At 42.7% G+C, this 20,668-nt stretch overlaps 1 protein-coding gene across 1 annotated transcript; it reads left to right on the plus strand.

The window, feature by feature from the left end:
• The first annotated feature begins 1,835 nt into the window (after positions 1 to 1,835).
• Positions 1,836 to 20,173, plus strand: MELTF (melanotransferrin). Its single transcript, XM_085069479.1, has 15 exons — positions 1,836 to 2,822; positions 5,348 to 5,502; positions 9,137 to 9,236; positions 9,669 to 9,851; positions 10,174 to 10,330; positions 11,191 to 11,258; positions 11,961 to 12,148; positions 12,316 to 12,496; positions 13,426 to 13,577; positions 13,993 to 14,089; positions 14,915 to 15,109; positions 15,310 to 15,466; positions 17,685 to 17,752; positions 17,848 to 18,035; positions 18,823 to 20,173. The coding sequence occupies exons 1-15, from the start codon at positions 2,777 to 2,779 to the stop codon at positions 19,099 to 19,101; spliced, it is 2,214 nt and encodes a 737-aa protein (XP_084925605.1). The 5' UTR covers positions 1,836 to 2,776; the 3' UTR covers positions 19,102 to 20,173.
• Positions 20,174 to 20,668: the final 495 nt, after the last annotated feature.

Here is a 20,668-nt window from a genome sequence, read left to right on the forward strand (position 1 = left end):
AGACTCTGGTGACCACACTGGGGCTGGGGAAGTTACTGCATTAAAAGCAGGTTTAACCTTGTGACACAATTATTGCTGGTGTTCTGTGGAATGCTAATGATGCTTACAGGAAGTTAAAGCTGCTGGTGTATGGCCCAAAAGAGTTTCTGTTTTTCAAGATTTGGGAAGTTAGGTGTGCTGTCTTTCTCAGACCTCCTGCTTTTATAAGGGCATGGTGTTCTGAATTGATGCAGCTTTTGATAAATAATGTCATAGATTTTTAAGGGAGCTAGAAGTGTACTGTTGTCTCCCTCTTTGAAAGTGACTGATTATTTGAGGTGTCTTGTGAGATATCTTTAAAAAACACCTCTAAAAAAATAGAAGGATATGAATATCAAATCTGAAAACATATCTGAGATCTCTGTATACATTTCTTTCTCCGTCTTTTTTTAACCCATCAGAAAGAACCCTGTTCAGCTGAGTAGGTCTATGAGGAATTATTCTTTCATATATTGGAGTGTCTGAGTAACTGTCCCTGAACTTTGCCCCCAGGCACTTGTCATACACTAGCCAGGTATCACCAAACACTCCACTCAGACTGAAGTCCGCAGCAATTATCTTACATAGTTGTCATGCTGGAGTGAAAACAAGTCTTGGATCAAGAAAACCCAAAGGATTCTGGGGCATTTGCTCTGCGTTTTTTGTTTGCTTGTTTCTGATGTTGCCTTTGGGCACTGGCAGAAAAGTTGATTCTGAGAGTCCTGATGCTCCTCGTTGTCCTATCTTGTGCAAGTGTCAGGGGTTTGCATTACTTAGTGTTTCTCTGGGTTTTGTTTTTCCAGCATCAGGTGCTGATATATCTTTGTTTCTCAGGTACACTTCTCTGTATTTTAGAGTTGTTTTGCAATACACGTACTTTGCTTAAGGCTTCTAATTCAACAACTAGAGTAATTAGGAAATCCAAATGGCATCATACTGATGCACTACCACTCTAGCTGGCCCAGTGAAGGCATCATGGCTTTTCTTTCTGCCTGATAACCCAGCTGTTTGTAATTGCTATACAGGCACATGCTTGATGAAGTATTTGTTACTCTCTATTATTATTGTAAGTTATATTAATTATTTCCTTGTCAGCATTTTTGCTAAATTGTGCTGAAAACTAGATTAAGAAATTTGATCCCTCTTTAAAGCACAGATACTCATAGAGTCAAGAATAAAATAGGAAAATTATCTAAATTCTGATGAACTGTGGTTGTGTGATTGTTTAGATGGGGTTGTGTTCAGAATTCACGCCCTGTACAAAAAGGCTGCTGCTCTACTTTTTGAACCTTTCCCACAGAGAATCAGGAGAGCCATAGGAGAGGCCTGGTACCATATTCATTTGTTATTAATCCTGCCCTTGCAGTCTTAAGCAAGTGGTGCTAGGACTGTGCATCGCTCTTGTCATGTGTATATGAATGTAAACCCTTCTGCAAACATCCAGGAATGAGGGCTTCAGATGTTAATCTGGCCAGTAGGAAGGGCACAGGAAGGATCCAAGTAATGGCTCCAGGAAAACATTTGGAAATACTCCAGGGACACCCAGGTTATTCTTTAACACTTAAGACAACAAAGAGATGACTAATTCCAGATGGTCTAACCAGCCAAGAGTCAGAGTTCAGCCATAAGGTTTTGTTTGGGAAGAAGGTCTTAGAGGGATCATTCTCTATTTTTTTTTAATTCCAAACTTGAAATAGCAATTCATTGACTCAGCTGTTGTCTTACAGGTGCCAGTAAGGGTCAGAGCTAGCATGCATCCAGACTGCAGTCAGGTAGCTGGTAAGTGCTGGAAGCATCCTGCCACACTGCCAGCTGTACAGGCTGTTGCTGGATGCACAAAGCTGTGTGCTCTCCCTGGCTATGAGGACTCACAGGACACAGCCCTTCTGTTTCTGGGTGCTGAGCTGAGAAATGGCAGTGAGCAGAGTAAAGCAGCACTCGATGGCTTTTATCTGAACAAAGTGTTACAGGCAGTTGCAGTTCATTGACTAATGAGAAATGAAGGGCAGCACAAATGAGTGTCGCTCTGTGAAAATTACACTAAAATTCACAGCAGCTTTTAACACAGCTAGTGTCAGCAGTTTTGACTCTGGGAGAGAGAATCCTGTCTGGGCTTCTTCTTAAACCTTGAAAAAGTCAGAATAATTCAGCTATATTTTAGCACTTGCTATTAAATTTCAGGGAATGTGCACTTAGCATGTGCTGTACCACTTGTAGAGTGTCCAGGCTTTGCTGTTGTAAGAGCCTGGGCTTCTGGTTATGGTTTATTGCAATTTGTGACAATGCTGAGAATGTGGCATAAAGTGACTAGACTGCTCTGCTTACCTTCAGTCTCCTTTTGCTTCCTGAGTCCCATGTACAGGGAATACACAGATCTCAAATTTAGAGTGAGGATGTGGTTCCACAGCCCTGCCCCACCCCTGAGCTCTCCTGTGCAGCAGTTTGTTGAATGAAGTCTGTGGGTGGTGCCAAAGCAGTAGCAACCTCATTGGTGCCTCAGATATTTTGTAATTTCCAGGTCTGATGTTTTTTTTCCAAGTGTAGAGGCAGTGTGCAGAGAGGCATGCTTTCTTTTCCAGTAGTCATTACAAGGTGGTGTGTGCCAAGGTAAGCAAGGTATCTTGTTGAACAAAGTGCATCGGCAATTGAATGCAGCTGATTTTCACCTAAGACCAGGCTGGAGAGAGCACTCTTGCAGGAAACTTGATCTCTGGGAGTTCTGAAGGCTGAAAAAATCACAGATCCCAAAATTTTCACCATGAAAAGCTTCAGAAATGTCTTCTGTCTTCTCTTCTTTCATGCTGGTAAGTGTCCTCCAAAAGCTTTTGCTGTGGCTTGGGACATGTGTGTGATGTGAGAGAGCAGAAGGAAACTAGAACCACTTCAGAGCCAGTCTCATATGGCCAGGAAAATTAACAGAAGGAAGTAATAGACAAGGAGTAGAAAAGGCTATATTAAACACCATGTATGTATTTTCACTCATTGATGTCAGTTGTTGTATTTCCTCAGCACTGAATCAATTTCTGCTGATGTGGTGTCTGTTTCTCACAACAGTGAGCAGTTTTATGACACTTTCTATGTAAAAATGGAAATATTGCTTTATTCCACTTATCTGTGCAACATGTTGGCTTTCTCCTGCCACTCCCAAATTGTGATGGTGGATGTTTTTAATTTCACCAGAGGTATAGGTGCTGCTTCTGCAGCACTTTTCAGTTCTTCAGAAAAGAAATGGTCCTATTTTAGTCTTCTTTTTTTTCCCATTGTTTATGTTGAAAGCCCTTGATAGTGTAGTAGTAGCTGTATAAATTGCCATTTGATGTTGCACAATCTAGTACCATTACTTTGAGGAGTTAATAGGATGTTTGTCAGTGATAGTTATATGTATATGTGTCTAGGACCATGAGCATGTTTCAAATGGTAGTTGCCAGTTTCTGCCATTTCAAAATTTATATCTACTGATATACAGAAATGCCAAAATTGATAATAAATTTCGGTTCAGACACTGACTTGATGTTTTAAGCTGCTTTTCCTTCGCAGTAGGAAGAGAGGCTAACTGCAGGCCTTGTCTGTGCTCAAGCCCACTTCAGGTGGGTTAACCTGTAAGGAAGAAACAATGACATTGCCCAGATCTGCCTTTCCTCTAACATCAAAGTTCAGCAATTTGGAAAGGAAGCAATAAAACCAGATTTTGATGAGTGATGGGAAAAATCCGACAGATTCATGCTGTTTCACTATTTTGGCTGAAATATAGAGCTAAATGAACTTTATATTTCAGGTGTATGGCTAATGATTTCTTCATACAGTTCATGCTTTACCTCCTGTGTGTCTATATCTAAAATCAGAATGCTGAGGCTGAAAAATGGCACTTAGTATACATACATAGTGAGGTGCTGACTCCCCAGTTTAATTTCTATTTGCTTATGTTTATAAAAAGAAAACCCCAAAACCCTTTAGCAACAAGAAACATGATTCTTCTTCCAGTCCCAAGGAATTAATGGTGAAAATTTCACCCTGGCAGGGGAGGTAGTATAAATGTTAAGTTTCTGTGGGATGGGTTTTTACCATGACCTGTTATGCCTTTCTCCTAACCATCTTTGTTCTCAGAATTCCTGTAACTCAGAGGTGGGCAGTTGTTTCTCCCTCTGCTGGCACACGCTGCCATGAGAACTTCCTGTAAGCTTTCCAATTCTGACTTAATATTTGTTGACAGCACTAGAGTTCCCTCTGTGCTGCAGAGGAACAGCGAGCCAAACCCACTGTTTCAGTTTGGGATTTTTTGGCATCAACAGTCTTGTTTAGTCTGCAGTCACTAAGTCAGAAAATGTGCACAGAGCACTATCGGGCACTGCTGGAGTCATTTTTAGCTTGCACAGTCAGATGTGGCATCTCAGCTGAATGGCACTGGTAGGGGAGTAGAGGGCCAGTTAGAGGTATTAGAAAACCACATGATAAATGGTTTACAGCAGACTCCAGCTTAAAAATGGAAATTGTAGAGAAGGGGTGGAATGTTTTGTCCCTGCTTACGAAAATGGTCTGTGCCTGTTGGTCAGCGTAACCCACGCTCGTGTTGCCATTTCACCACATTGTCTGCGCACGATGACATCTCCTTGCAAAAGCAACCAAGTGTTTGTAGCTTTGGCACTTAGGAGGGTGGCGTTTGGGGCCTCTGAAAGGCACCTTTCTTTACTAATCAATGGAAATCTCCACTACTAAACTTCAGTCTTTTCATTCATGGCTCTGCCCTCCCCTTTTCATGACTCTGGTCATGATCTCTTATGAAAGACTGTTTTGAAGGGCCAAGTTTACTTTTCTAGTTTTCATAATAAGCCTAGTGGCAAGGCTTTTGAGCACCAAAGGTTGCTTTTTTAATTCAGATCAAAAAGGGCTGGGGCAGGACTCCAGGTACTAACTAGCAATACTTGAGACCAGAGTTGTCTTTGCAAAGACTTCTTGGTTTATAGCATATAATTTTAAGTAATAATTTCACATGCTTTTGACTTGATTAAGATGATTATTCTGCAAGGTGTTATGAACAGTCTGGATGCCATGACCTGTTCCAGGGTACCCATATTTCTTATGTCAGAAACAAGTGCCACTGGATTTCAGTATCTGAATCTGATCTTGTAGTCAGTCCAAAAAAGCTTCAGTTTTCACGTTAATCAGAATGAAAGTGGACTAAGGACTTATTGCAAAGTGAGCCCTGATTTTTTCTGTTTAGGAGGGAGAAGCAGAATGCAAGTTTGGCTCTTTGAGCCCCTCTAAGTGGTAAGCTCTGTTACAAAAGCACTGATGTGTTTTGTAATATTTTCTCTTGGTGTTGTGTTTGTAGCTCTCGGCCTGGAGCATGTCCGGTGGTGCACGGTCTCTGAGCAAGAACTGTCCAAGTGCAATGGCATGAGCAAGGCCTTCAGTGAGGCTGGCATCCTTCCCCCTCTGGAGTGTACAGCAGGAGGCTCTGCTGCTAACTGTACCCACATGATCAAGGTGAGCTGGGAGTGACAGCACTGTCATTAGTTCCATTTCTCCATGTGCCTGATAATAATCCCCTGGCAAGGTGCACAACTCTGTGGTGAGTGTTGGGCCATGAAGGCAGCTGACCCTCTGCTTCCTGGCATTCATGGCTCTGAAAAATCAAGGCAAATCTTTTTTTTAAAAAAAGACCTAAAAGTGTACATATGAACCTGAATGTCAGAATGGCCCCATGTCATCTGTTTGGCTGCTCACATCTGGCCAGTCATTAGGAACACAGCAAAAGGCTTAAATATTTCCTACCAAATACTAATCTTTGATTTGGGAATTGTGTCAGATTGGCAGATTTAAGATGAGATGGAGCTACAAGATGCAGACAGTAGTTAAAGCTGTGCTGCTTAGTCTCTAAGTAGATTGTATTTTGATAAACTCTGGATCAAACTCTCATTTCAGTGTCCTGCCATGGAAATTGCTTTATAAACAGATGAGCTGAGTGTAATCAAATCAAATCTCCCAATACTGAGTACAAGACAGAGGCAAAGCAGCAAGTGGGGTGAGCAAAGGGCAAACCTCTGTATTAAGCTGTATTAATTCAGCTGCCCAGAGTGTTGTCAGTTTCCAAAAAGAGCATGCCTCTGGGGAAGGTTTTAAAGATTGTGAATGTGTGGATGTATGCAAAATAATTTCCTCCTTAGGAGGGGGTAGGAGGTAAAAAGTGTATATTGGAAGAAGTGTGGAGGCAGGAAATCGTGGTTGTCTTCACTGGCAGAGTGTGGGAGAAGGGAACGCTGGCTGGCTGTGTTAACAAATAATGTTCTTTGTGTATCCTCTGTAGATATGCCTAAGAATCAGGTTTTGTGGAGGAGGTGCAGCCTGTCAAGGACAAGAGGTTCAGAGGAAGGAAAGGAGATCTGAAGGAATAGTTTGAAGGGAGATGAGGCAGATGATTGTGTGGCCAGAGAAAAGGAACAGATTTCAAAAACTGATATCTTCTATTGACAAAAATTACAAGCAGAATGGTTGTCTGACTCCTAAAACTACCTCATTGCATCTTGATAAATACTGTTCTTGAGTAAGGAGTCAAGACTGTATTAAGAATGCTGGGAGCAGATACCAATACAGATGTGGATCTTACCTTGGGATTAGACAGGACATTCTAATGTCAGATCTTCCCAAAACCACTTGGCTGATTGCTGCATTGTTAGACTCTGCAAAGCAGATTATGGAAAGGACTGATGAGTATCTGCATCTGAAATACAGAGCTCACAGAACTGCATTTGCAAGCCTTTGGAAGTAGCAGGCAGGCAGACAGCATGAGTGAGTTGCTTTCTGATAAAATGAATTTTCACTGTAAGGCTTCAGAAAAGACTTGTCCTTGAGACCTTTCTTTTCTTTGTGCTAATAATCTATTAAAAATTCAAGCTGGCCTGCTCTGCGTAGGACTGTGTGGAACCCCTGAGTTGGCAACTGCACTGAACTCTGATCATTGAGGCCAAGAAGGGAGCTGGACACAGTGGCTGAAGAAGTAGAGATGTTTTGTAACACTGCATAACTTGGACTTAGACCTGTGAATGTGTTAGCATATGGATAAAGGAAAAAACCTTTTTCATTGAAGGTGTGTAAAAATTAAGAAATACCTAAATATTTAACTAGAGAACCTGACAACATTTAATGTGACTGGAGCTGATTTTCAGCAGGTCTTTAAATCACTTATGTAGGTAATTCTCAAATGTTGTGACACACAGAAATTAACTTCCTCTGAAAATAATGAATGGAATATTACCGTCACATGTATACTTATTAAAAAATTGTGTGTGAGTCCCATGCTTTTGCTAAATTTAATGGTAAAGGCTTACTGCAAAAAAAAAACCAACCAAAAAAACAAAAACAAAAAAAACCAAAAAGAAATGCCCACACTGTTGTTGATAAGTCACCTCATCAATAATTCTGTGTATTTAAAGGAGAGGTCTGTAGCTTGAAAACTAATTTGTGTTAAATACAACAATAGACTGTTTTTGTCTTGTTCTGCTATTTTTACAGAAGCTATTTATCAGAGGCTCTGTGGCTAAATAGAGCTCAAAGCTCAAAGGTTCAGTTTTCCACTCGGAAAAGTGCTATTTCCCATGAAAACATGGCCATAAAACATACCTCACAGCTTCTGTGGCCAGCCCTTTCCAGTTTATTTGCTCTATTTTCCATCCACCATCAATTCTAGAAGCTCATTTTGTTCTCCCTGAGGGTAAAATCCTCTTAACTCCCACCTCCTCTGTTGTCAGGTGTCCCTTATAAACAACAGGTTGTATTTGATTCCTAAACTGTCCTGTGCTCTGACCCTCACCAGTGAAATGTCATGTCTAGATACACATCTATCACATTTAGTTATTCCAGAAAGATTGTGTCTGTTCTTTAAGATGCAAATATCTTTAACCCCAACTCCTCTTCAGGTTCCCTTGGATTTTAGTTCTCATTCATGAGAAGCAGCTCTCAGGACGTAGATTGGTTTGGCTGATTAAATAATATAATCTTTTTTCTCCTTTGAGTCAAACAATTAAAAGATTTCAAATTACATGGCAACTTCAAATCTGGTTTAGATGTCAACATCAACATATTACCTGTGCTCTCACATTATCCCTTAAAAATTATTTAAGCTCTTTATGTGGTTCAGTTGCTGTGGTGTGCTAGGCAGTCCTAGCCCTGCCCTGACCAGTGCTTTGCAAGCTCCCAAGGCATGGGGAAACTAAATTACCCCCTCCAGTGCCAAAACTGAGGTTAAACAAACTGATGAGAAACTTGAAATCAGCTTAGAAATGCAAAATGTCACCCTGCTGGTAATTTTCTTGGCAATATCTTGTCCAAGTGTGAAGTGCCCTCTCCTGGCTTCTATGGGTTCAGTGCACAGTGGGAGCTGGTTCTGCTGGCCAGAGGGCTCAAGAGCAGCTCCCCTGGCCTTGCTGGGAGATGTCCCATCCTGTGCTGTCCACAGCAGCTGTAGCAGGATTGCAGCCAGCTTGGTGTTAAATCAACAGAAAATATGTGGTGGTGTTGGACACCTTCCCCAGACTGGATGCCTCAGATTTGTATTCTCCCCATTTGAACAGTCTTTTTAGATACTTTCATCCTTCTTGGGAACCCAGTGCCCCCTGCTCCCAAAATGTGTGTCTGGCTGGGTGCTGAGCTACAAGCCAGCAGACTCTGTGGGTGCTTTGGAGTGCACTTTGGCATTCAGATTTTGTAGCCCTGAAGGATATTATTTGAACTATCTGTGTGTGATCTCAAAAATGTATTTTTTTAATTTAAATCTTCAATTTTTGAGGCACTAGCTACAGAGATGAATGAAGGTTTAAATCACTGGGCCTTAAGATCCTGCACAGGGCTGCAGCATCCATTTCTAAGGCTCCTTTGGACTATTAAGATTAGTGAAGCCATCATGATGCAGGGCTGGTTTCTGCATTGCTTCTGAAGGAAGGCAGTTTTGAAGGTCTAAACTTCCTCTTGGTAATTGTTCACAAATTTGGGTGCCCTTAAAATAACTGGAAGAAAACACACAAATACAGGTTAAGGGGCCTCTTCCAAATGCATAGGTTCTCTGGTTGTTGATAAATACTGATAATTAAGCTTTAACAGATATTCTGCCCTTGTGTCTGCACAGGATGACTTGGCAGATGCAGTGACCCTGGATGGCCGTTTGATTTTCCAGGCTGGAAGGGAGCATGGTCTGAAACCTGTGGTTGGAGAAGTATATGATCAAGGTATATTCTGGCTAAATACCTTTTAGATTACTTAAAATGCGTAGAAAAAGCTTGTATTTACTGTTTGTATTTTATTTGGGGTCCTCTTGAAGACTCTAAACAGTAGGTCATGGTCAGCTTCCCTCTTGGCTGCTCCTGCCTGTAACAGACTGTTTGGGGAAACAGGAGACACAGGGCTGTGGCTGAGTCTGTCTTGAGGCATTTGGGTTAGAATGGCTGCTCCTGTAATAACTTTTTTGGGTTGTTTTTTGTTGGTTTTTTACTGTCTCCCTGCTTGCTGTGTTGTTTGTTCCATAATTTTCAGATTAATGAATTGCAACAGAGTGACTTGCTTGTGGATAGGGAAGCCACAAGAGGCCAAAAATCAGTGAATTTCACTGTAATGCTCCTGTGAGGCTACTTAGGTTGCTTCTTTTTGTTCCTGTGCTGCAGAGATTGGAACTTCCTATTATGCTGTGGCTGTGGTGAAGAAGAGCTCCAACATCGCCATCAACAGCTTGAAGGGTGTGCGCTCCTGTCACACTGGCATCAACAGGACTGCAGGCTGGGATGTGCCTGTGGGTTATCTCACTGACACTGGGCACCTGGCAGCCATGGGATGTGACCTTCCAAAAGGCAAGAACTACAGGGCAAAGATCTGCTCTTCAGCAATGCTTTCCTAGTGGTCTTGGGACCCTGTCTGTACAGAAATGTACGATTCAGCTGCCCTTTTATTCTTTGACTTTGATGCTCCTTGCATGATGGAATAGACCTAATGTAGGTCTGATGAAGACTGAGGGGTTTTGGTTTTTTAAACTTGGAAGCTGTATTTTAAGAAGAAAATAACTTGTGCCTTCTAAGTCTTTTTAGAAATGTTCTGCGTGGATGTGTTAAAATGAAATTGTAGGATCTTGTTTATTCTTTGCTAAAAATTGTCTCATTCTAATTTTGCATTTAGCTGTAAGTGACTATTTCAATGCAAGCTGTGTTCCTGGAGCAAATGGTGTGAACTATCCCAAATCCCTCTGTCAGCTCTGTAAAGGGGACTCAGAAGGACAGAATAAATGTGAACTAAATTCTCAAGAGCAATACTATGACTACAGTGGGGCTTTCAGGTAAAAATCATGTCTGTGTCAATTTTTTTATCACTGTACTCTCTTCATAGTCATCATGTCCAGGCCTCACTGACAGGAAATTGAAACTACAGAGCTTGCAGTTGATCTTGTTAGAAAATCTGTTTTGTTAGGATAGCCATGCTTTTAACCTGCCTGAACAAAAGTAATTTTTAAATGACTCCTTCAGGTATTAATAACTAAGTATTGAAACCAAATGGATATTTAGCACATATACTTGGCAGGGAAAGCCCAGTGCTGTTTGCTTTGTCCAGCAGCTGTTGACACAATCTGAGTGTTTCAGCAGGCTTTACTGATTTATCTTTCCTGGTAAAACCTGATGATCCTTGGAGCTTGAGAGCTGAACTGCTGCCCTACTTGTCTATTTCAGTCATCCTGCCTCAGCTGCACTGAATTACTGAGTTGGTTTGCCCTCCATTTTTGCACACCAATCTTTCCCTTTTTTTCCTCTTTCCCATCTGTGTGCTGTGTTGCAGCTCTCAGTCCCCAAGTCACAGCATTAATGAGGGCAGAACTTGCTTACGAGAAACACTTGCCCCTCCTGTGTGTTCCCCAAAGGATTGTGTGACTGCCTTAGACACAGAAGTGTCCTGGACAAAGAAGGTCATGGTGTTTGTCCCAGGCAGCACTGAACATGTTGTTCATGTTCACCAAATGACAATGATAGTTTACTTCATGCTCTACCAGCCACTAGTCTCTGCCTTGAGCAAAACTCTGAGCACAAGGAAATAGGTCAGTGTCTGTGGCTGATGGAACGGAGCACAGAGCCCTCGGGCTGTCAGCAGTGGCCAGAGCATGGGGGTTTTATAATGCATCTTTGTGCTTGGATTTATGTTTATTAGGTGTTTGGCTGAAAGTGCTGGAGAGGTCGCTTTTGTGAAGCACAGCACAGTGCCTGAATATACAGATGGTGAGTAATCCTGAAGCTTGTTCAACAATGGCTGCAAGGGCGGAAATACTGTGTTTGTAATGACAGTATAATATCAAATGTTTGATGTATTTTGAATTGAGGAATCAGCAAAAAAATGCTGTAATAGTGAAAGCATATGTACCCACTGAGGTGTGTACCAAAAGATGGAGGAGATTTTTTTAAATGCTTGATAGTTTCTGTAAAGGTTAGAGGTGGAATCTTAAGCTGCTTCTGGAAAGAGAGCTTCAACAGTACAAAACTTTTTATACAGACCTGGGCTGTTTTACTGCTCCAGCCTGCCAAGGGATTCAGTGGAGACTAGGAGAGAGTTAATCTGCCCTATCTGGCACTGTGTGAAAACTACCTTGAGCATAACATTGTTTTAATATCATGGACCCATCTGACCCAGGGCAAAAAAAAAACCAAAAAACCAAACCAAAATAATGTGGTATGTGATCCTAAACTTAGGGATGCTCTTGATACTGCTGCAGACTCCAGAACAGCTCAATGCAGCCTCACAGGTGTTACAGGAAAGGACCACAGAGATGCACAGACACCACAGACATGCTGTGCAGTCAGGAATAGTTCAGAGATGCTCAGATGTGTGTTTTGCTCCACATATGAGGCTTAGAGGAGAGTTGGAGCCAAAAGCATGAGCCCCACCTGATGTCTGTTCCATGAACACATCCCATCTGATTCCAGGGAGAAGCCTTTCTTCATGGGCGCAGCGGCTCCGCTCCCGGGACTTCCAGCTGCTGTGCCGCGATGGCAGAAGAGCTGAGGTGACAGAGTGGAGGAGCTGCCACCTGGCCAGAGTCCCTGCTCGGGCTGTGGTTGTGCGGCCTGACACAGATGGCACTGTTGTCTTCCGGCTCCTGAACCAAGGACAGGTAGGATACTGTTTCTTCCTCATTACTTTGTGCTTTAGGAGGGCTCTCTCACCTGTCTAACCAAACTGAAACCAGGATATCTGGGCACCCATGGCTCTGCGGGGTTTGAAGGGGTATGGGATGTCACACATGTATGACAGGTACTTCTTTCTTCTTTAACATTGCAGCAAAGATTTAATGGGGTGGGTGCCAAGTTCCAGATGTTTGACTCTGCAGCCTACGGTGCCCAAAATCTTCTGTTCCGAGATGCCACCACAGAGCTTGTTGCAATCACAGCTCAGAATTACCAGGCATGGCTGGGTGATGAGTATCTTCGTGCTATGGAAGCTCTGAGCTGCAACCCCAACAGTAAGTTGTCTGTAGATTCCTATTTGTAACCAAGAAAAAAGATAGCTGATAGCACAGATAATCTTGTTCTGCTTTATTTTCTTCTCACTCTTGGAGGGTTATGGCAAGATGCCAATCTGATCATTGAGCATGGGCAAAGGCCACTTTTTGACCTGGAAGCAATATTGCATTGCAGAACATTTTCCTGTGCAAATTGGCCCACTTTGTTATAAAATACGGGCATTTTCTACCCTTTCTGGTGTATGAGAGACATTAATCTGGTAAGCTGCTACTGCTACTTGGTACTTCATTTCTTACCTGCTGACAAGGGGAAATAATAATGCGCTGCTGCACAAATCCCCAGGTAGTCTGTAAAAATGGATGAATTGGTGCCTAGCAGAGGATTTCCTCCATAAGCTGAAGGAAACCCTCATTTGCTCTTTATTGAAGTGTTACGGTCTTTCCTGCTATCAGAGGAATGTAGAAATTACTTAATACACATTCTGGGAAAGTCAGAAACACAGGTTGTAAGAATCCTTGCCTTAAGAAGCTTAATAATCCTGGCAACTGAGCCTCCCTGAGGCAATGCCCCTCACCTTCCTAAGTTGTCTCTTCTGGGCATTGCTCCGTGACTGTCAGGTGTGAGGAAGCCTGTGTTCAGGGTGGCTTTTTTCTGCATTTAACTAACACATTATGGCTGGGCTAAATGGTCAGCAATTGTAGGAATTGTTCCTGTGCTATGGAGAGGTTTGCAATGGGGACATAACTCCTAATCTGGAAGTGCCCTGGTTCCTGGTCAGGAGTAAGTCTGAGCTGGCGGGATGGGGAGCAACACAGAAGCAAATGTTTTCAATAATGTGTATGGGACACAGGTGACAGTGGGCAGTGTGATCCCTCTGTGTGTATTGCAAAGAAAGTGAATGTAGTATCTGCTTTTCGTTGTTGTGCAGCATTGCCAGAAAGCCTGAACTGGTGTGTTGTGTCCACTGAGGAGATTTGGAAATGTGGTGAAATGGCCGTTGCCTTTAGAAAAAAGAATTTGAAGCCAGAAATTCAGTGTATTTCAGCCAAGACAAAGGAGGAGTGCATGGAACTGATTCAGGTAGGCTGCTACAATCCTTGTGCCATAAACCAAATGAACTGAAGCTGCTCTCTGCTGCATGGGTGGGGTTAGATATGTACACTCCTTTGGTGACCAGCAGGAACACTGGATTTCAAGGAGATGATCTGTCACTCAGATGGTCTGGATGAGCCTGAACCCCAACGATCTTTGGGTGTGATGAGGGCACTGTTTCCCATCTAGCTTGAGCCTGTGTGTGTGAAATCTCCTGTCCCTGTTTCACTGATGATGCTTTATGCATGTTTTGGATGTTCTCTTTAGCAGTATGATGCTCTTTTGCTGTAAGCCTTGCCCTTCAAGGTGCCATGGGTGTGACCATAAAGGTGTCATCATTGTAGCATGGAAAACATCTGCTGTGTTTTTTCACAGAAATACTATATTTTCTTTTATTTTTCAGAAAAAGGAAATTGATGCTGTAGTTCTGGGTGGAGCTGATATTTACACAGCTGGAAAGACATATGGCCTTGTACCAGCTGCTGGAGAAGGTTACTCTGGTAAGAAGGGCCAGAAACATAAATACAGACCTTATTTTTCCAGGTTGTTTGAAAACAGCACTAAAAGCACAGTCTTTTGTTCCCAGCCCTTCTGGGAAACCTGTTTTCAAAGGAAATAAGAATTATTACCCTCACACCATGGATAGAGGAGGGTATGAGGTGAACTTCTACAGTGAGGCAACTTGTCTGTCCTGCTCCAGGACCAGGTTGAGTTTGGCAATTTTGAGTCTTGTACCTCTTCATTTGTTTTTTGTATTCTGAAAAAAAATTTCAATGGAAAAAAATAGTATTCACCAAGTCAAAATATTTTTAAAATAAGCAAAAATACAGAAATTGCACTGTAGATTCTAGTTAGAAGCAAATTCTTCCTGTTAATGTGGCTGCTTCAGTCACTGATTAAAAGAGGGCTTGTGTCCACAGTGTCACTAAGGCAGAGTTTAAATTTGCTGCAAAACTCTTCAAAGTTTCAATGCAGGTTCAAAGTTTTCACATAAAAATAACTTCTTGAAGCAGATTTGCTAAGTTACTTACGCCCCAAACACTGTTTTTCAGAGGGATGTATTTATAAGAGGTGGTGGTAACAAGAACACTCATTGTCTTGTCTGTAGATTATTCAGCTCAGGTGTGTCCCAGCTTACAGACCACAGCATGAGGCAGTAGAAGTGAAGAATAATTACATGTACATCCATTCTCCCTGATTAGCAGATTGTTGGTGCAATTGAAGTTGCCACCAAATAAGTATAATAGATGCATATATGATCACTAAGCTGTGGGAATGCTAAAGGGAAACTGTAATGTGTTGTGTTTTGTTTTTTTCTCTACAAGCTGATGACAGCAGCAATGCATACTATGCTGTGGTGTTGGTGAAACGAAATCCGTCCAATGCATTCACCATCAGTGAGCTGAGAGGGAAGAAGTCCTGCCACACTGGACTGGGGAGAAATGCCGGATGGAATATTCCCATTGGGGTACTACTTAAGAGGGGGATTATTAAGAACAGAGGCTGTAATATTCCTCAAGGTAAGACAACAGTATTACATATCAAAAATATAGTAATAGTCCAATGATAAGCTTTAATTAGAGAAGTAATGTTGATATTTCATACCTCTATATTAATCATATCTGTTGCAAAGCAGTGTTTTGTCTTTAATATAATGATTTGAAATTTTAAGTTTGCAACCACGCTTTTCACTCCTTATGTTGGTTTTGTCTTTCCCTAGCTGTGAGTGAATTTTTCTCTGCCAGCTGTGTACCCTCAGCTGAACAGGACAATTACCCAGCAAAACTCTGTCAGCTGTGTATTGGAGATGAGAGTGGAAACAACAAATGCAGTGCAAGTAGCCAAGAACGTTATTACAGCTACAGTGGAGCCTTCAGGTAACTGATCCCTACAGTGTGATTTAGTGTGTCAGCCTGACAAAAAGCAAACAGCACCTGGTTTCCATCCCAGTCAGCAAACAGAGGTCATTGTTGCTATGGCAGGTGCCGCAAATGGGGTGGGACACGTGCCCCAGATATCCTCAATAACGCAGGTTAGGCATTGCACTGGATCATGTCACAGCCTTTCATAAGGATCATAAGATCACAGCCTCACTGGATCTTAAAGACCTGGGTCATGTCACAGCCTTTGCCAGCTTCCTTGCAGACAGCCAGGTGACCAGCAGCCCAACCCATATGCCTGTACACAGAGCATCCACCTCATGAGGACCAAGGAGATAGTTGTTGGTCTCCACTCTTGCTTTAATCTTGTGGGATAGACAGTCTGCCACTCTGCATGGGCAGGTCATCCATAGGGAGCTCTAGCAGGGAAGCAGGCACACAGTAGCCAGGATCTGGCTGCTGGAAGTCCTTGCAGAGAGTGACAGGGAGCCTGCAGTGTGTCTTCAGTACTCTGAAGTACTCTGGGGGATGTATCTCAAGGTAGATTTCTGAACAGCACAAACAGCGATGGCCAATGTTCAATTACCAAATCCTATTCAAAACAAAGGATGTTAAAAATACAGGCAGGAAAGTAGTATAAAATGTAATAAATACTTTGTGTAACAGTGTAAATGTATATAGGGGGCCATACCCAAGACTGTGAAACTCTTAGATATGGAATGAGCACTTCCTCTCCTGACCTTCACCTTGGAAGGTAAGAGTGCACATAACAGCTGGCAGAAAGCCACCCTTTTCCTTCATGGGAACAGCTTCAACAGCAACTGCCTGGCAAATATTGAAGTGCTAGACTTAGATAAATACTTTTTGCAAATCTATTTAGTTGAGTCCAGCTGCTCTGCTGGGTACATGCCTTGCAGGCAAATCCCAGATCCTCTGCTGTACTTCATGGATTAACAGAGCCAGCTCCCAGTCACCAGATGAATGAGCAACAAATGCTGTTACAAGCTGCATGAGCCTTGCTCATAATTCTAAGGTTGTGCATTTGATAAAAGTGCCCATACAGTCAAACTTTATATGGAGACAACTTTTTGTTTTTAATAGAGAAGGTGGTTAATTCATTGAGTGATGTGAGAAGTATTTAAAGTATTAAGTATTTAAAGGGGTAGAATTTGGGAAAAACTGGAGGATTACAGTCTTCTACAGTAGAAGTAGGTGTAGGTCTGGCTGTGACACTTAGGTGATCCTCTCTGAAAGAAGAACGAGTTATGGAATGTGATTGAGATGAACTTAAAATTCAGCCTCAGAGTTCCAGATTCCTTCAACACTGGCTGTCTTCAGTCTAACTTGGCTAGAGGTGTGAGAGGCTATTCAGTTTGTGCATATCCCAGTGCCTGGGGCAAATTAAACTGTGCAGAGTAGTGAAAAATCTGTCAGGTGCAGCTGCTTCTGATGGAGACGTGCACTGAGCAGCACCATTGAATCCTTGTTCTCTGCCTGACAGTGTCAGCCACATTGTGTGAGACCTTTGATCAGAACTGCTGATGTTAAACCAGGTGCAATTGAAATATATGTATTTTTGGTAACTGTTACCAGTAATAAGTTTCCCTTGCATTTTGTACTACATAAGCCATGCACAGTTACAGCTTTGCATCTATTTCACAGGTGGATTTAATTATTTTGTTTTAGGAAATGCTTCTTTAAAACACTTGTAGAATAACTTACATAGGAGAGGAGGTGGTTTTAGGGTCCCTTGGGATGTTGGGCTGCTTCTGCTTCAGAAAATTAGTGGTAACTGAACCTAGTTCTGGGACAGTACCCTTAGAAATTGCAGTTAGATTAACTAGAGATCACCACTGTACATGGCTGCAAATGCTGCACTGATGATCACATAAGAGATCTTCTATTTCTTTACTCATCTAATACTGGTCCTTTCTGTTGTTTTTCCACACTGCTTTTAATAAATTTTTTCTACTCTATTCCACTCTTGAAATTTATAATTCAGAATAATTTTTTTTATATTTTACAAAGATGTTGCTTTTCTCTCTGTCCAAGATGCTTAATTTCTCTGGTTTTTCTTACTAACTTTGGGTCCAGTGCATTTGTTTGCAGGAGTGCCTGCAAAAAAAAAAAAGCATTCTAAACCTATGAGTTATTAAAAAAATGTGGTTCACATAAAGATGCTTTGAATTGAACTTACATCTTTGACTTCCTTTAGGTGCCTGGCAGAGGATTCTGGGGATGTGGCCTTTGTGAAGCACTCAACAGTGTTTGAGAACACAGATGGTATGTAGTTTTACATGTCTCTTTATTGTAATTCATTAATTTTCTCTTGCTCTAAAGCATTCATTGATTTACAATGACCAGTTTGTTTTTTTCAGGTAAAAACACTGCTAGTTGGGCCCAAAGGTTGAAGTCCAGTGATTTCCAGTTACTGTGTCCAAATGGTGCCCGTGCTGAAGTCACCCAGTTTGCTGATTGTCACCTGGCTCAGGTGCCAGCTCAGGCCGTTATGGTTCACCCAGATCTCAACGTTTTTGCTGTATATGGACTACTGGACAGAGCCCAGGTACCAGTAATCCATTTATTTTTGAGGGTCTAACACACATCCAAGGATAAAGACAACAGGACCATATTGCCATGTCCTGCATCATGGCATTGGCAGCATGTGCACTGTGCACAGCCCTGTGGGGTGTGACAGAGAAGGTAAAATACAACCCATGTAACTCACCCACTAAATCCACCCTGGTGCACAAGGGATTTCAACTTTTTTTCCCAGCCACTGGTTGCAGTAGTAATTTTCCTAGAGCTTAAGGTGTTTTCCCATGGCATACCCCTGTTTCTGCCTCTCTTTGAGGTCTACAAGAAATAGGGTACATGCTAATGCTTTTCCACTCCAGAATTTTCCTTGGAATGGCAATAGAACGTTGCTGGGTATGTTTATGCTGCAGCCAGGTACATGGTAAACCATGCAGCCTCTCCATCCTGAAGTTAATTAGTTCAAAAGCAATGCTGAGCAATATCTCTGTGCTGGGCTTCAGTCATGTCTGTAACTCCTGGGCAGCCAAATCCTACATTGCATAGCAATATTTAGGCAGGAGAATTTTTTTAAAACTACAGCTCTTTTTCCAGCTAGTAACTAAAAAAACAAAATCACGAATGCTGTTCTTGTAATTGCCAGTGGCAGAATTCTGTATCTGATCTACTGGAGCATCTAAAAGGAAACGCATAAGAGAGATTTTGCAATTGTTTATGAATTTTTCATCTACAAAACAGTTCCTGTCATCTTTCATGTTGTATGAGATGAACATGGCACTTCATCTCGCAAAATACTGAGCATTTTTCATTATTTTCAGGTCTACTTTGGAAACAGCAGCAATGGAAATGGATTCAAAATGTTTGATTCTTCAGCTTTTCAGGGAAAAGACTTGATTTTTAAGGATTCTGCTGTTGAGATTGTGCCAGTAGAAGAGAGGAGAACATATACAGAATGGCTTGGGAGTGAATATATTGAGTCCCTTGAAGGAATGCAAACACCCCAGTGCTCTGGGGCAGGTGATAAGATAACACAATACTCACTCATGGCTGCTGTCATTCCCCTGCTTGTTTTATGTCAGATACAAGGCTTGGACTAGCACTGTCCAAATGGCAACTTCCAGGCCACCTCTGCCCTGCCACCTTCTCTTCAGAAAAGCTGCTGTTTGGATAATGTGCTGTGCTACCATGTGAATGCCTCTTCCTGCCTCTTTGCAGGGCAAGTGCCAACAGCATCTGCTCATCAGGGAGTGGGGTAGGGCTGGCGGCTGCCCCTGTCTGCATGGGTGGGGTGGAATTTGGGGCAGAAACCAGCAATCCAGTATCAACATGGTTTACAAGATCAGCCTAAAACTGGAGCATTTCTGCCATCGTTGCTAATATTGAACCACCCAGAATCTCCAAGAACTGTTAGATGGTTACTGGGTTTCTGACCTGTAGAAGAATTTCTTGGAAGGCAGTATCAAAAACCTTGTCTAGTGAATCCTCTCTCTAGTGGCCTCCTGGCTGGTTATGTTCAGACTCCACATCCCTGCTTTACCCATCCTACCCAGTTTCTCCTGAGCTCTGCTGCCATAGAGGAAAGTGCACAGAAAATGGACAGGCTGTAAACAGAGACCAGTCCAGAATACAGCTTCTGCCATGGACAAAGTCTTCTACCTTACAGCAGAAGGAAGTAGGGGAAGTTTCCAAAGTCACTGGATGAAAAAGAAGCCCAAAGAGAGTGGAAAGGGGGCTATCCTTTGACAGAGAAAAGAACAAAGCCAAATATGAGCATCCACTGAGCTTATTGACTTTCTACACCCAGTGCTCTCATGGCTGGACAGAGATGTCCTGTGACCTTTAATTTGATGCAGCCTTCATCAAGAACCTCATGGCTGTCCTCCTTCCACATGGGGCTGTCCTGAGTGCCTGTGCATGAAACTTGTATTTGCTGTAGGTGAAACAAAGTACTTCACTTCTGAGTAGCCATTAGTGCATTCATAGCTGCACTAACCACAAATGTTGCTGTGCTGCTGGCAGGCACTGTCCTCCTGACTGTAGAGACCACCTCATGATCCTGGGATGAAGAGACATTTGGTGTTATAAAAACCTGGTAAAGCCAGATAGTAATCATGTAAATAAGTGAAACCAGCAAATAAACATGAGAATTACCCTTTAACCAGACTCCAGCCTGGTAGCTAAACTACAGCTTTTCTGGGACATGAACGTTTGCCTTTTCCCTTCACTGCCCACTGTTCCCAGCCCTGGCTGTGCCCACTGGGGTTGGTGTCTGTGCAGGGAGCAGTGAGGCCCTGCCCAGCACTCAAACCCATGGCTGCTGGCAAGCTGTGCCCAGCTGTGCTCACTGCTGTGTTTCTTTTGCTTTTGGTCAATTACAAAACAGCAGCTGAACATGAGCTGGCGTGTGCCCAGCAGGACCAGGGCAGGGATTGTCCCCCGGCGCTTGGCACTGGTGAGGCCACACCTTGAGTGCTGTGTCCAGCTGTGAGCCTCTCAGTTCAGGAAGGACATTGAGGTGCTGGGATGTACCCAGAGAAGGGTTTGGAGCACAAGGCCCATGAGGAGCGGCTGAGGCAGCTGGGGGTCTTTAGCCTGGAGGAGAGGAGGCTCCAGGGTGACCTTACCCTGCTCTAAAACTGCCAGACAGCAGGGTGTAACCTGGTG

Source organism: Lichenostomus cassidix, chromosome 9 (assembly GCF_008360975.1).
Source record: "Lichenostomus cassidix isolate B80296 chromosome 9, HeHo_3.0, whole genome shotgun sequence".
NCBI lineage: Eukaryota > Metazoa > Chordata > Aves > Passeriformes > Meliphagidae > Lichenostomus > Lichenostomus cassidix.